This window comes from Apodemus sylvaticus, chromosome 1 (genome assembly GCF_947179515.1).
Source record: "Apodemus sylvaticus chromosome 1, mApoSyl1.1, whole genome shotgun sequence".
In the NCBI taxonomy this organism is placed as follows: domain Eukaryota; kingdom Metazoa; phylum Chordata; class Mammalia; order Rodentia; family Muridae; genus Apodemus; species Apodemus sylvaticus.
The window spans coordinates 17,791,982-17,806,913 of NC_067472.1; the positions used below are offsets into that span (position 1 = coordinate 17,791,982).

The following is a 14,932-nucleotide window of genomic DNA, read 5'->3' on the forward strand; positions in this document are numbered from 1 at the left end:
ACAAAACAAAAACAAAAAACTCCAAACCAACCCCCCTTACATCTTGCTGGGCCCTTCTCTACTGCTCTTTGATCAGTGTGGTTACTTTGTTCCCACCGTTGCTTCTGAGGAAGCTGTATTGCTCATCTGATGTGGGTGTCTCTGAAGGACACAAAGGATTGGTTCTGTGACTGTCTGAAGGGCCATAAACAAAGTCAGTGTTGTGATCATAAAAAGGGAAATAAGGTGCTCGCTTCGGCAGCACATATACTAAAATTGGATACAGAAGATTAGCATGGCCCCTGCGCAAGGATGACACGCAAATTCGTGAAAAAGAGAAATAGGCATAAGAATATGTTGTATGGGTGTGTGAGGGAAGGGGGTGCCTCAGCGGACCCACGCTGAGGCATCCCTTCCCCCTGAGGGACCAGACACATATAAAATAGAGTTTATTCAAGGCATGGGAGGGGAGTTAAGGGGGTAATAGAGGCAGAGAAAGACAGAGAGAATGAGAGAGTAGAGAAGCAGAGGCCGGCCATGACCACATGGAGAGAAGGGAAAGGGAAGAGCCCAAGAGAGCAAGAGGATACGCAGATAAGAGAGTAAGAGAGAAAGAAATAGGGGAGGGGCAAGCTGTCCCTTTTATAGTGAGCCAGACCTACCTGGCTGTTGCCAGGTAACTGTGGGGTGGAGCTTAGACGGAATCCTAACAGTATTGCTGCTTGTCTGACCACTGCAGCAGGGGAGACACTGTGGAGAAGGTTGAGGCGCCAGGAACAAGGCTTTTCCTCCCCCCATCCCCCAGGTCTCTCTCTGCAGCAGCTCCTGAGAGTAGAAACTCACAGGGGTAGGGCATGATGCAAACAAACAAAAACCAACCAAACAAACAAACAAACTAACTAACTAACAAAAAGGCAGGATTTGTAAGTCCCAGTCTCAACTCCACAGAGCAGAGGCAGGAAGGCTGAGTTTGAAAATGATAAGACAATAGCTTAATAATGACCTAAGCATCTTTCCACAGTTACAGGACATTTTGAGAGATGCTCCACAGTTTGCTGGGACTTAGTTGACACTGGAAGACAATCCATTTTAATTTCTCTGACCATACCTCTGTAGGTCTCCAAGTACAATTATTGAACAGGAGGCGGGTTAGTTGCACCAGATTGGTTCTTTTCTTTCTTTCTTTCTTTCTTTCTTTCTTTCTTTCTTTCTTTCTTTCTTTCTTTCTTTCTTTCTTTCTTTCTCTTTTTTTTTTGGTTTTGTTTGTTTGTTTCTTTGGGGTTTTTTTTGGGGGGGGGGGCTAATGTACAATGTTTAGGTAAAGTTGAGTAGCAACTAAACACTTTAAAATAAACCTGATTAGACATACCGATACACAGAAGAGTCAACAAGGATAGGAAGAGGCCAAAAGATCACCAACGGTGAGGGTGACATTTTGGAGGGGAGTTCTACTCTTCCATACTTATCTAAAACTGCCCCAGAAATTAATTTGTTGAAATAAGAACTTGTGAGGGGAAGAGTAACTGACAATACAAGGAATTGAGTGTTTATTTAAATAAAATAGCTTTATTTATATTAAATGACTCTTAAAATGTTAGACATTTAATAGATAGTAAATAAATAGAACTGGCTGTAAATCTAAGTTCTCTAGTGAGAATAATACAAGGATCCACCTGGGCTGATTAGTTTGGGAAGCAAATGGGGGAGGTTGGTGGGGTCCTCCTCCATCCTTGGCGCTTGCTTTACTGGTGCAGGGCTCTGCTTTGGACCGTTACCGCTCAGCAGATGTAAATTGCGCCTCCGGTTTCCAAAGTTCCCCTTGTTTCTCCAAATGTTGTACGTCTAGAAATGTGTTTTAAGAAGCAAACTGGAGAATTGTGTGGATTGAGAATGCACTTGAGAAGAAAATAAGGATATTTTTTTCAAGTACAGAACAAGAAAGTTCTATTACTGAACTGATGATCCGGAAGTGAAAAAGAAATTGAGCTGAGGAACAGGATAAAGGATGTGCTGATGGTGGAGAAAGGGAACAACAAAGACTGGCGGGGACAGGGAAGCGAGCAAAAAGAGCAAACCTGAGTAGCAGAGCTAAAGTCACAACATAGTTCTGACAGAGCGGTACAGGGCTGAATTAAATCAATCCTCAAATACCACTCCCCTGCCACAAAGGGAGGGGGGCATCTCATGCAAGGCATGCCAGGCTTAATTGTTTTTTCAGAGTACATAGGACAATAGGTATTTTTATAAGTGTTAGATTCATATCTACTAATTTGCAGTTATAGGAACTTAGGTTTTGAGTAGTTGGTAACATTTCAAAAGCCAGCTTTGAAAACTAGCCACTAATTGTGAATTATTTACAATGTATTCAATCTGCAGAGTCAGGGAAGGGGAGGTCTTCCTTACACGAACAGTTTAATACCTACATAACTTTGTTGATGACCAAACACGAGCTGGAAACTGAAACACTGTTACCTAATCTAGACAACTTTTAGAGGGCAGGGGAGAGTTATGATTTGGATAACCAATGTAACTGGTAACCACCAGGGCAAAAGAGATGACAGCTACTTTAGCTATATACCCTTCCTCTGAATATGAAGTGCTGGATAGAGTCAAGTCTTCATAATTACCTCCTCAAATGGAAGACTCCAACGATCCTCCAGCACAATCCAAAAAAAAAAAAAAAAAAGGTTGTGAAGCCAGCTTCCAACCCTGAAAGCTTAAAAGTCTACCTCTGTCAATAACATAGGACAGCAGCTAAGAGATAGAGCCAAGATAAACCTGGACAGACTCCTCTGATAACCCTGAGTCTTGAAAAGCTACTTTTAAAATGTCCAGGTAAATGAGGAACATAGAATTCAGGTGTTAACAACAGCTACAAAAACCCATGCCCAGTGCCACCTTACTATTTAAGTGGGAACTCTCCCTGAGACTTGTAAATCACAAACCAGGTCTTAGATGATTGTGCCCTGAAGCTGCCTGAACTGCCTGGTTTGGACTCTTAGTGGAGAATTTAGTCCCAAGAGGACTGGGTGATTATTGTAGGTAGCTGGCAGAAGCCTTCTCATTTTCTCTTAGGAAGAATTTGGGTTTAACTCCAACCTCAAAGAACAGTCTCGGATCAAATTGTAAGGGAAATAAAAAGCTCATAGCAAAAGTTGAAACATCATACAAAGAAATATGACACCACAAATAATACATGAGTGCGCTGGAGAAATGGCACCAGGTTAAGACCACTTGTTGCTCTTGCAGAGGGCTCAAGTTCGATCCCAGTACCCACAAGGTGGCTCACAACTGTCTGTAACTCCAGTTCCAGGGGGATCTAAAGCCCTCTTCTGACTTCTGATGCATGTGATACACATATGTGCAGGCAGGTAAAACATTCATACAATAAAAATAAATAGAAATAAAACAAAAAATATATTAAAAATTAAAAATAACCTAAATTGTTAAAATTTTAAATTATAAAATAAATCAACAAGTAAAAATTAACATGAAAAAGGCAATAGATGAGAAAGAATCCAGATGCCAAAACTGTGAGATACAACAATTTAAAAACTGTAATAAACTGAAATGTACCAGAAAGTCATTGACCCTCCACAGAAACTGAGGATATATAGGGTGAACCCAAAACAACATCTTCATTATACTCACTGTTTAAACTGGAGTTGCTCAGGATGTACATATAAACATTGCACACACACACACACACACACCCCTCCCCCATTTCCAAACTATAGACACAAATGCAGTATCCCCAGACGTTCATAGCACTGATGTTGGTAACAGAGGAGAAACCCAATGTTTGGTCACCTCTGTCAGTAGGGAAAGTATGATCTGTTTGCACAATGCTGTGCTACTGAAAAGCAGAGAGAGAGAGAGAGAGAGAGAGAGAGAGAGAGAGAGAGAGAGAGAACAGCCTGCTATGCGCATCAATGTAGACAAACTGCAAATGTATTGTTTACAAAGATCCAGCCACAGGAAACAACCTGTATGCATCCATTTACATCAGATAAAACAGCACACATGGCCTGAACATACAAGGATAAACACTAAAACAATGGGCAAAAGAATTATGAAATTTAGGAATAACAGCAGTTATTTCTGTGAATGGTGGGATAACAAGAAATTATGATCAAGATGGGGCAATGAGGCTTCCTTCTGGAGGTGTTTACGCAGGTGTTTGGGCGTGCTGAGGCCTTTGGCTCTGTCCACCTTGGGTTTTTATTGATGCTGTTTTGGTTTTTAGAGACAGGGTTTCTTCCTGACCTGGGATTTTCCAAGCAGGCTAGCTCCGCTGGCCGGAGGACCTGACTACCTCTGGCTCTCAGGCACTAATACTATTATCATGGGCAACTATGCCTGTACTTAAAAGAATAATAAGGGGTTCTGGGGATCAAATCGGATCCTCACGCTTTCAAGGCAAGCACCCTAACACCCGAACCGTCTCCCCAGCTCAGCTGTGGGTTTTCTAAGGTACCTGCTACTATTTATTTAAATGTTTGTTTATGACACTCTTTTAAGTGTATATTTTTACAGGGTGGCTGAGATCAGAGATATCTTGAGCCTTAAGAGTTTGAGGCCAACCTGAGCAACAGCAACAATGCGCCTTTGCACCTGTGATACAGTCACAGAAACAAAGTTAATAAAAAAGAAATGTTCTTCTAGTCCGCTTGCCACGGGACCAGAGGCTAGAGCTCGGTGTTGTTCACATTGTCGAGGCCGGCTTCCTTGGCCATCAAGTAGAAGGGCCCCAGGTTGGACAGCAGTTCTTCGGGACTGCCGTACTCAACAATCTTGCCATTGTCTAAGACCATTATCCTGGAAAAAAAAGAGGAAAGAAAAGCTTTAGAAAGCTGCGTGCCAAAGCTTACCATTTGTAAGAACAACCAGGACTAAACTGTATCAATAAATCAGTGACAGTGAATGAACCTCGGCAGTGAGCACTGGTCAACCGGCTCCCGCTCTGTGTCTAATGCTCAACCAGGGGCGGGTGCAGGGGGATACATGTGTTTGCTACAAAGTACTTGTTGTTTAAGGGTTCTTGGATTAAGGCGGAGATTCTTACTCTCCAAACAGTTGTTCTTAAGTAGAACCCGTTGAGGCTGTGATAGCTCGGAAAGTCCATGTCTGCATCTGTCATCTGTGTAGACTGACTAGACGTCCCCCTTCCCATAGTCCCTCAGTACAGTTTCTTCTTTTATCCTTGGCCCCATTAGCTTTTATTAGCTTGATGTACAATTTTGGCCAAATGTATTAAAACTGTAAGGCCTCGGGGTTCCAAATGGCATCCTTAAGCCTCCTGCTGTGGAGCGCCTCTGGGCTTCTAGCTGACGCTGGGTTACGTTCTGCCCCCTCACTAGGCGCTGTGTGGTGCGCGCGCATCGGCCCCCTCACTAGTTACTGTCCGCGTGGTGATCGTGCGCAGGCAGCCTGTGGGCGGTGGTGCCTGCGGGCGGTGGTGACGGTGCTCACACACTCACTTGTCACAGTCCATGATGGTGTGCAGCCTGTGTGCGATGGTGATGACCGTGCATTGGGAGAACTCGTTTCGGATCGTCGTCTGGATGAGACTATCCGTCTCTAGATCCACCGCAGCTGTGGCTTCGTCCAGGATCAGAATTTTGGATTTTCGAAGCACAGCCCGGCCCAGGCAAAGGAGCTGCCTCTGCCCTATGCTGCGGTCAACAGAAGAAGCTATATAAGTCCCAAAGACCAGGGTGGGGATGGGGTAGAGCTATGGCTTGGGGTCGGTTTCATGATTTGGTCTAGTCCAGATTTCCAAAACTACTTCAAAATCTCCCCGTGGCCACTGTTGTAGGCCATGTTTTCCAGACTTCCTCAGTAAGAAGACTTACCTGGGATACTTGATTTAAAAAAAAAAAAAGTTTGTTTCTGGACCTCCTTTCAAACGGATTGGGGAACAGCCTAGAGTTGTACAGTTTTCATAAGCACTCCTGATACTTTTATGTTAAGAGCAAGTTTGGAAGACATTGGCCCAGGAACAGGGCTTTGCATTTGGCGACAGTGATAGCGGCAATTGCCAATAACACCAGCACACTCCAGCAGTGTTTGCCCTGACACCTCTGACATAGGGTGGCACTTCCTAAGGATGCCCCAGTGCCATTTCTTTGTGGCCTTAGCAAATGCATTCATTATTTTAATGTGCAATTCTAGTCTCAGGCTAATTATTTGTTCAAGGCTTTCTGCCTTGATTAGCGACAAAGCTATCTAATGAGCCTGCTGTCTTGGTGTGCGATGCAATGTATGTGGAATTCAAATATACTTGTAAAATGCAAATAGCTTTAATTTGGTAGGAGCCTATAATGAAAGCTGGACCTCTTGCTTACATAAAGGAGCGCTGGGAAATGATGTGAGAGAAAAATTTGGGAATTTGCTGATTATTCTTCCCTGCTGTGGTCATTAGGGATGGTAATAAACGGATAGTTAGACTAACGTCCTGTAATTCCTCTGTAAGAACATTTCTGCAGGAGAGAGGAAGCCAAATGAAGCCTCCAGTGTTTGTTTGTAGTGTAAGATCAGGCACACTGCAGAATCACGAACTTAGCTGGTACCAAAGTTCTTCCCCAGGTCAACTGCACTTTATGATAGCAGGTATCATCTCAGCCTTCAGCTGCTCCCTGGCCCTCATCTGCCCATCGTTCACCACAGATATTTTAATCTGTTTTGCTCCTCCTCTGATATATGTAAATTCTAACTCTCTAACCCAAGTCTGAAATACGGGTCTGAAGTAAAGACACTAGTAAGAGAGTAAAGTATCCCTTGGCACCGACAAGACAGGGAATGTCACTATCACATCCTGACAAAATGCCCCGCCATGTCCCCCTCTGCAGTATTAATAGCATGGCCGTTTATCCCACAAGCCTGTCTCTCCCACTATATTTTATGTGCTCGGAAATCTGGGGTTGGATCTGTGTCGTTTGTCACTGTATCTCCAGTGCCTGGCACATAGTAGGCATTGATACATATTTACTGACTGCATATTTGAGTGGTCTTTTACACAGGGCTTAACAGCTATTTAAGCCTCGCTGCCTCCTGTATCTGTTGCAAGGGAAAGCAAGACAGGCAGCATTCACAACCAAGCTGTGCAAGTGTCCCCTGGGTGAAGTCACCTTGGTCCTGGGCTCAGTTGGTTTCGAGGGACACTCTGGACACCGGAACTTAAGCTCTCTGGGTGAGTCCCTCAGTCTAGTTAGGGACCAGGGCTCTAAGGAGGCTTCTCAGGTTGCAGCATACACATGAGCCACCTGAGAACCTTGCTAAAATGCAGGTTTGGATTAGAAGGCGCTCGGTCTGGGATTCTGGGTTCCTAGGAAGCTATGTTGAGGCAGAGCTCCCAGACCATTGTTTGATCTGCTGACCATCCCCTTCTGCTGTCTTGCTGCTCCTGGTCTGTGTTTAGCCTTCCACTGCTAAGATACCTGGGTCAGAAGCAAGAACTGCCCACCAGCCGCAGGCTCTGTCTAAGGGCTCAGCTTCGGTATGTGAAGGGGGACCCCAAACCCTCATAGGGAGAATGCCAGAGCCACGCATTAATAACTGTACAGTGAAGACTGCAAGCGACGTGTCAGGATATAAAGATAAATGTTTAAGGTAAAAACTATAAACTCACAGAGAGTCACTTATCAATTTAAGGTGTTTCTGAAATGCCCAAGAGCTTTTCCCGCAGTAAATTCCATCCATGTTCCTTTAGGTTAGTGGTTCTCAAACTGAGATGCCTTTTATAGCCTGAGGGGATCTGCATGTCCCTATGTCCATCCAGTCTGTGTTCCCTAACAAATAGATCAGGTTGGACCCGGGATCTGGCTGTTGCTGCTGAGTCTCGAGACTCTAGTTTCTCTGATTCTCTGCTACAGTGGCAATTGTAAGTTCATGTGATATAAAGCCACAGGAAGGGCACATTTCATAACAAAGGTTTATACCTACACAGTATAAATCCCACAATGCCAGACAGTCTCTAATATCAGAGCACAGGGAACAGTTCCCTCATACCCTCCCACGGCCTGTGGAAGAAACAGCTTACCTCAGGTTGTCACCGCCCTCTGTCACTTCATGGAGCAACCCAAGTTGCAGGCCAGTCACAAAGGATTTGAGATGAGCCAGTTCCAGGGCCCTCCAAATCTCCTCGTCTGAGTATTTGTTGAAAGGGTCAAGATTCATCCTCAGACTGCCGGAGAACAGAACTGGGTCCTACGAGTCAGAGAATGGGGAGCCTTCAGGGCCTATGCCAGCAAAGGACTCAGTCATCCTTTGTAGCCAGAAAAAAACGTGGGTAGGAGTGGTCTGGTCTGAACTCTGGGCAGGAAGCTGGCTCACAATTGGGCTTTAGGAGGCCCCCGAAGGCCTGGAGTATCTGCAACTGGAAAACTAAGCAAGGTGGGGGTGGGGTGGGGGTGGGATGGTCCTCGGTCTGCACCTGCTTCATTCAGTTCTGGGATCTACATCCAGATTTGCTGCTGAATCTCTTTAGAAGATGAAAAGACCATCGTTTCCTGAAACAAAACCTCCTGGCTTAAGACAAGGGAGACCAAGAGAGGCAGAAAAAGGTCAGATAGTCATCTGAAGAGGCCACAGGAAAAAATGTACTAAACTGAGAAAACACGGGGTGGGGGTGGGGGGCTGAGGAGATGTTTTCATGTTCAGCTGTGAGGCCCTGAGTCTAAGTCCCCAGCATCCAGTAGAGAGTTGAGCCTCTGTGCTCTCGCTGGGATGGAGAGGAAGCAGAGCCTAGAGGTTGTCGGGAGATACGAACCACTGGCCTAGTGAAAACAAAAACAGAAGCAAGAGACCAAAGAGCAAACCTTCCAGAGGTGGCTTGTGGTTAAAGCACCTGCTACTTACTACTCTCGCAGAGGATCCAGATTCAGTTCCCATCACCCACGTGACAGCCTACACCTCCCCTTGAGGACTGATCTTAATGCCAGGCCTCTGTGAGAACCAGGTCCAAGTGCAGCACCCTTAGATACACACAGGCAAAATACTCATAACACTTAAAATAAAACATCTTAAAGCAACAACAACAAAATCCCCGGGCTGGAGAGATGGTTCAGCGGTTAAGAGCACTGACTATTCTTCTGAAGGTCCTGAGTTCAAATCCCAGCAACCACATGGTGGCTCACAACCATCTGTAATAAGATCCGATGCCCTCCTCCTGTGTGTCTGAAGATAGCTACAGTGTACTTAGACATAATAATAAATAAATCTTAAATAAAGCATCAACAAAACCAAGAACTGGTTGTTTGAGGAAAATCAAAAAGATTCAAAACAACAACAACAAAACCCACAAATGGTGAGCTACAGCTTCCCGGAGAGACCCTGTGTCAGTGGAATAGAGGGAAGAGTGACAGAGAGGGCATCTGATGACACACTGTACTAAGGGACGAGGGCGACGATGTCAAACCCTCCACAGGCTCCTGGCCTCAGTGCAGAGGGAACAATGGTTCTAGGCCACCTGGGAGTGGAGAGGCCTCCGTGGCAGTCCTGACTTGGTAGGGTCTTTGAGCAAGTCAACGGGAGGTCTTTCTTGCTGATAGGATGAATGTTCCGCTTGCTGGCAAAAACCCACAGCAAATTCCCTCCGCTGTCTTTTAGCCACATCAAATGAGGGGTATAAACCTTAATGGCTTCAAGCTTGGGCAGCAAAATTGCTTCTGCTAATTACAAAGGTCTCAGCAAACCCTGACGGGCCAACAGAAACGCCAAGTAATCATCTGCTCTATCCGACTGCTGGCGCGTTGCTGCCACCTCCTGGTCACTTCTAGCAGCTACATGTCACATGCAAAATACGGAACTTTCAGTCAAGAAACAGAATCTCATCAGTCTGGAATTGTGGTGTGAAGATGAATCTTGATAATCAACTTTTAGGAGACTAGAGTTTGTACTTGGAGAGTGCAGATGCAATACGACCAGACATCTTACATGCACGCTGCTATGCCTTACTACCAAGAACCACGCCCTTCTCAGTGAGCTGAAATAGACTTTCCTCCAAGTGAAGTGTTTCTTGTCAGGTACAATGGCAAGAAAACTAAGCAATACAACAGCCAGAGTTGTATTTGTAACTGAATTCATGTCACTGATTCCCCACTGCATAAGAAAGTCTTCACTAACTAACCTGGGGAATGATGGTCAGTCTCTCCCGAAGGTCGTGCAGCCCAATGGTGGCGATATCTAGCCCATCGATGATGATCTGGCCACCAGCAGACTCTAAGATTCTGAAGAGGCAGTTTGTGAGGGATGATTTCCCAGCTCCGGTCCTGCCCACCACACCGATCTGTGGATATAGTTCATTGACATCCACTTCAACATGCAATTCTCAGAGAAAATAGCCTGCGTATTCACATTTGCACATGATAAAACAGACCCCCTACCTAATATATAAAATGGCTTTTAGTTTTGGTGAGAGAAAAAAAAATTGCCCAGATGTCAGAAAAAAAAAATGGCTCTGCTATCCTCCGCCGCCTGAGTTGTGTGCTGAAGACAGTGACCGCTGGAAATAGAGAAACCCTCTCCGCGGTTGTTGTTGCTGTCAATCCTGACATCATAGCTTATTCTTTTTTTAAAGTTTGTTGTTTAAAAGGCAGGCAGAAAGGACCTTTGGAGTGACTCCGTGGGTGGAGGTATTTGCTGCTAAGCCAGATGACCCAAGTTCAAGCCCTGAGACCCGCACGGTGGAACGAGTTGTTCTCTATCTGTCACATGTGCTTGTGCGCACTCACAAAACAAATAAAAATGTAATAATTTAATTTTTATTACTTCTCTTGTCTTCTGAGATTCTAATTACATTTCTCCCTGTCCTTTCTCCCCTCCAAGCCTCCCACACACGCTTCCTTATTCTCTTTCAAATCCATTGTCTCTTTTCTCATTAACTTGCTACGTGCACATATGTAGCGCACATATGAACACACAGACATACATTCCTAAACGTAAGCTGCACGGTCTGTGGAACGTCACTTGTATGTATGTTTTCAGGGATGAGCCTCTGCTGTGCTCTTCCTTGGGGATGACTCTCTCTCTCTCCTCTCAGCATTCCTTGACTGCCTGCAGCTCCAAACAACGGAACACTTCGTAGATCTGCACGTCCCCGTGCTCAGGGGCAAAGCTAACCTTCCTGGGCAGCTCTAATGTGAGAATATGAGCTGCTGAAGGGGGAACTGGGCTGCTTGTTTTGTTTTGTTTTTTAGCATCGAGAAGGAAAGGCTTGTCCCCAGATGAGCCTTGGTCACCTTGGTCCTCAGTCCTCTTGCCTAGGTTAATTGATTGATGGATAGATCTGCTGCATTTAACCCTGTAAAAGGGTGCTTGACTTCAAAGACCAGGACACTAGATTATCTCCTGCTTAGGGACAGCCAGCTACGCACTGCTCTCAACAGTCCTTCATCCAGGTCTGAGTCTTCCTCATTTCTTTCCTGAGTTCTTCTCCACACTTTAAACCCACACAGGAAATGAGCCCCAGTGGACTGGCAGGGAGGCAGGATCCAGCCCTTCCGGGTGGATTCCTTCCGTGTTCCCAGAGTAAGGGAAGAATCCTATCCTCCGTGCACCCAACGATGACGACTCGGAGTCCTCCCTCTGTGCCTGACTATTCTGACTCCAAGTCCTCACAAGCAGAGCTGCCTTTCTATGTCACCCACCTTCTCAGTGCTCTTGATGTTACAAGTGATCCCTTTCAGTACCAGATCCAGCTCCGGCCGGTACCTCACTTGATAGTTGTTGAACTGGATCTCACCTTTTCTGGGCCAATCTGCTGGAGGCCTCTTGTCGGTGACCCACGGTGCCTAGCAACGAGAAAGGATGAGTGACCCACGGTGCCTAGCAACGGGAAAGGATGAGTGACCCACGGTGCCTAGCAACGGGAAAGGATGAGAAGTGCTGGGTGTGGCAGTAGCTCAGCCAACAGCTGCCCTGGGACTTGTGGTGTTTGACCGAAAGGACCAGGGCCCGTTGCCTGAGTGGATTGGGCTTTTCTAACTTTATTCAATAAAGACACGCTACCCTACAAGGTTGCTCTATGGATTTCTAGGAGGACACCACCATTTATGTAAACTGTCTCCTCATCTTACATTTGAAGAAATTGAGTCCTTTGGGTTAGAGCATGCAGGACTTGGAAACTGTTCTTTAAAGCCGAAGACGACCTCTCGAGAGCATGTCATACACCTCTCACCTCATTCTCCACATTTATGTATTCGTTTATTCGCTCAACAGCCACGATATTGGTCTCTGCTTCTGACGTCATCCTCACTAGCCAGTTCAGGGTTTGTGTGATCTATAGAAGAAGAAAAAAATTAAGCACACACACACACACTATACACACTGAGGCTCAGAAACCGCTTCAATTAGTTATACCACAAGGTTAACCGAGCAGTTACTTTATATTCAAGGGCTATGGTGGTATAAAAAAGATAATTCTTTTTATAATTCTTATTTTCTTAGCATAGAAATGAGACCAGTACACTGATTGGCTGGGTAACAATTGAATGCTCACCTGTGTGGTGCTCACATGGAGGGCAATATGAACTTGGAATAGTTCATATTGGGTCATAGTTCATATTGCGTAAACCCATATTGGGTAATAGTTCCTAAGGGTAAAGCTTGGCTTGAAGGGGCTGACTCTTGGTGAAGTACCAGAGTTCAGGTCTCCTGCTGGCAAGCCTAGTGCTATCTGTGCAATTGTAGATGACACTCTGCAAATGGGGAATCCCATGAGAAAAGACTCAGGGGACGAACAGACTTTCAAAGACGCTGCCTTCTCTCTCTGGTCTCACTCCCTCTTAGCCATCAAGGTTGAGTATCCATATAGACCCTTGTCCTCCCTGACATGCACAGACTCTAGATGTCTCCCTGCCACCACACGAAGTGTTTAAGCACTACTAAAAGATTTGTCATGGTGCAGGCCAGTTGGCAATACTGGGATTATTTGGACATGAGCTTTTTCAAGAAGGCATTGTGAGTTTGTGTGTATCACAGAAGGTTTGTGGAGTGAATGAGAACTGAGAGAGAGAGCCACACAACCCCAGGCCAGGCCGTGAAGACTCAGAGTGGCAGCTTTGTATAGGATGAACCATGTATAATTGCTGATACTTGAATATTTAATTTTGGTTCAATCTAACGGGGCCCTACTCTGCCTTGCCTGTTCTGGGGGATAAAGTGGCAGAAGAACCAAGTGACTCTGGACAGCAACTCTTTTGGGGTGCCCTCTCGTAAGCCTCCCTCAGCTTCATTAATCTCTTTTTCGTTTGTTTTCTGTTTTTGCTTTCTGAGACTGGGTTTCTCTGTGTAGCCCTGGCTGTCCTGGAACTCACTCTGTAGATCAGACTGGCCTCAAACCCACAGAGATCAGCCTGCCTCTGCCTCCTGAGTGTCGGGATTAAAGGCGTGCGCCATCACTGCCTGCTGAGCCTCACTAATTTCTAGTGTCAACAGTGCTATTCAATGCACATGAATGACCACGCAAAGCTCCGGAACAGTAGTTGAAAAAGCTGCACAGCAAGATGGCCTAATGCCCAAAGTAGCTAACATGGCGCTGGCCACAGCCCCAGACGCTGGGGTGTAAAATGTCAGCATTTATTCCCCAGGTATGCTTGGGTGAGACTTGTTATACGTCAGAGTCCTTAGGATAATTTTGTTTTAACTTATTCTGTGATATAAGAAAAACAAACTCAGGAGCTGTTTGTCCAAAGGATTTTCTCATTACTCCTATATTCCGGAGAGTAAATGTATAATCTCTGTTGACTTGAACCAACGAAGGAGGCAAAACGATTAAGAAACCATTAACATATAAACAAGTCATTAGGACAGTAAGAGCTGTGCCTGCTTTGGCTGATGGTACTGTGCCTATTTAAACCAGGTAAGCAGAGTGTCCTTGGGTGAAGACAAGGAGCCTGGGTTTGAACCCGTCTTCCTAGAGCTTCTGGTTCAGAAAAGCATCAAAGCCACAGCCTCCTCAGTACACTCCAGACACAGTTTAAAAGTTTAAAGCCTTAGCCAGACTCTCGGGCCTCAGACTTACATTGAGGGCGTTGGACAGAACAAAGCCCACGGTGTCCCCGGTCAAGGAATTTTTGTAAATAACCAGAAGTAATGCTGAGCAGAAGACAATCAAGTTTCCAACCAGCTCCAGACGAATGGCGAGCCACCTGCGTAGTGACAGAAGCAGAAGAGAGGGGCCATTGGTCTCTACTCTCCCGTCTGCACCGGGAGCTTGGGGGCTTGTGAACCACTCTCAGGGGTGTGAGTTGGCACGCTGTGCTCTTAGGCAGTACTTCATTTTGGTTTAGGAATACTTACATTTTAAATACTCCATTAAGTTGATTTTTGAAGGAAATAAACTAGCATTTTAAAGGGTCTAGAAGAGTCTCCTAAACTAAAGGAATCCTACAATGCAAGATTTCCCCAAAGTCCCAAATTATAAAAATTACATAGTGCAAGGGCTCAAAATATAACACACAAGTTCATCTAAACCATTCTTAATCCTTCTGGATGCGATCTGATTCCAGGGCCACATGCGAGTTAAGCACCTACATGTCCCTTTTCTTTGAGACAGGGTCTCATTATTCAGCCTTCTGCGGGCCTGGTGTTCTGTTGGGGTTAATGGCGTGCACCGCCAGGCTGGCGAGCATCCGTGTTTGCAATGAGCGGAGATTTCTTTTGATTGGCATAAGGCAGCAATGGCCTCCGTATGAGTCCATACACTTTGCTGAAGAGCCTTCAGCTCTCAAAGTGGAGAAAAACTGGGAGCAGAAACAAGTTAGGCGTGAGTTGGTTACAGGGGGAAAAACTGGGCTTTGTAAGGAGATGAGGTTTGTTTTAGTGAACACCATTCATTAAAAAGTTAGCTTTCTGAAATAAAATATATATAATTGAATTTGTACCAATAATTCTATTATATATATTTTATTACAATAAGGGTATTACAATAAGGATCGGATGTGTTTACTCA

At 45.2% G+C, this 14,932-nt stretch overlaps 1 protein-coding gene and 1 pseudogene across 1 annotated transcript in view; one reads left to right on the top strand and one right to left on the bottom strand.

Annotated features, from left to right (window-relative positions):
• The first annotated feature begins 225 nt into the window (after positions 1-225).
• LOC127676625 (uncharacterized) lies at positions 226-326 on the top strand (annotated as a pseudogene).
• A 3,614-nt stretch (positions 327-3,940) lies between these two features.
• The window catches only part of Abcc2 (ATP binding cassette subfamily C member 2), a 59,556-nt gene continuing 48,564 nt past the window's right edge, over positions 3,941-14,932 (bottom strand). Inside the window, exons 26-32 of the mRNA XM_052185404.1 lie at positions 14,003-14,129; positions 12,158-12,259; positions 11,628-11,771; positions 10,109-10,267; positions 8,021-8,187; positions 5,460-5,654; positions 3,941-4,797 (exon numbers count right to left, since the gene is read on the bottom strand). Of these exons, the coding sequence (XP_052041364.1) occupies positions 4,668-4,797; positions 5,460-5,654; positions 8,021-8,187; positions 10,109-10,267; positions 11,628-11,771; positions 12,158-12,259; positions 14,003-14,129 (1,024 nt within the window). The 3' untranslated portion in view covers positions 3,941-4,667. The remainder of the gene's footprint in view (positions 4,798-5,459; positions 5,655-8,020; positions 8,188-10,108; positions 10,268-11,627; positions 11,772-12,157; positions 12,260-14,002; positions 14,130-14,932) is intronic.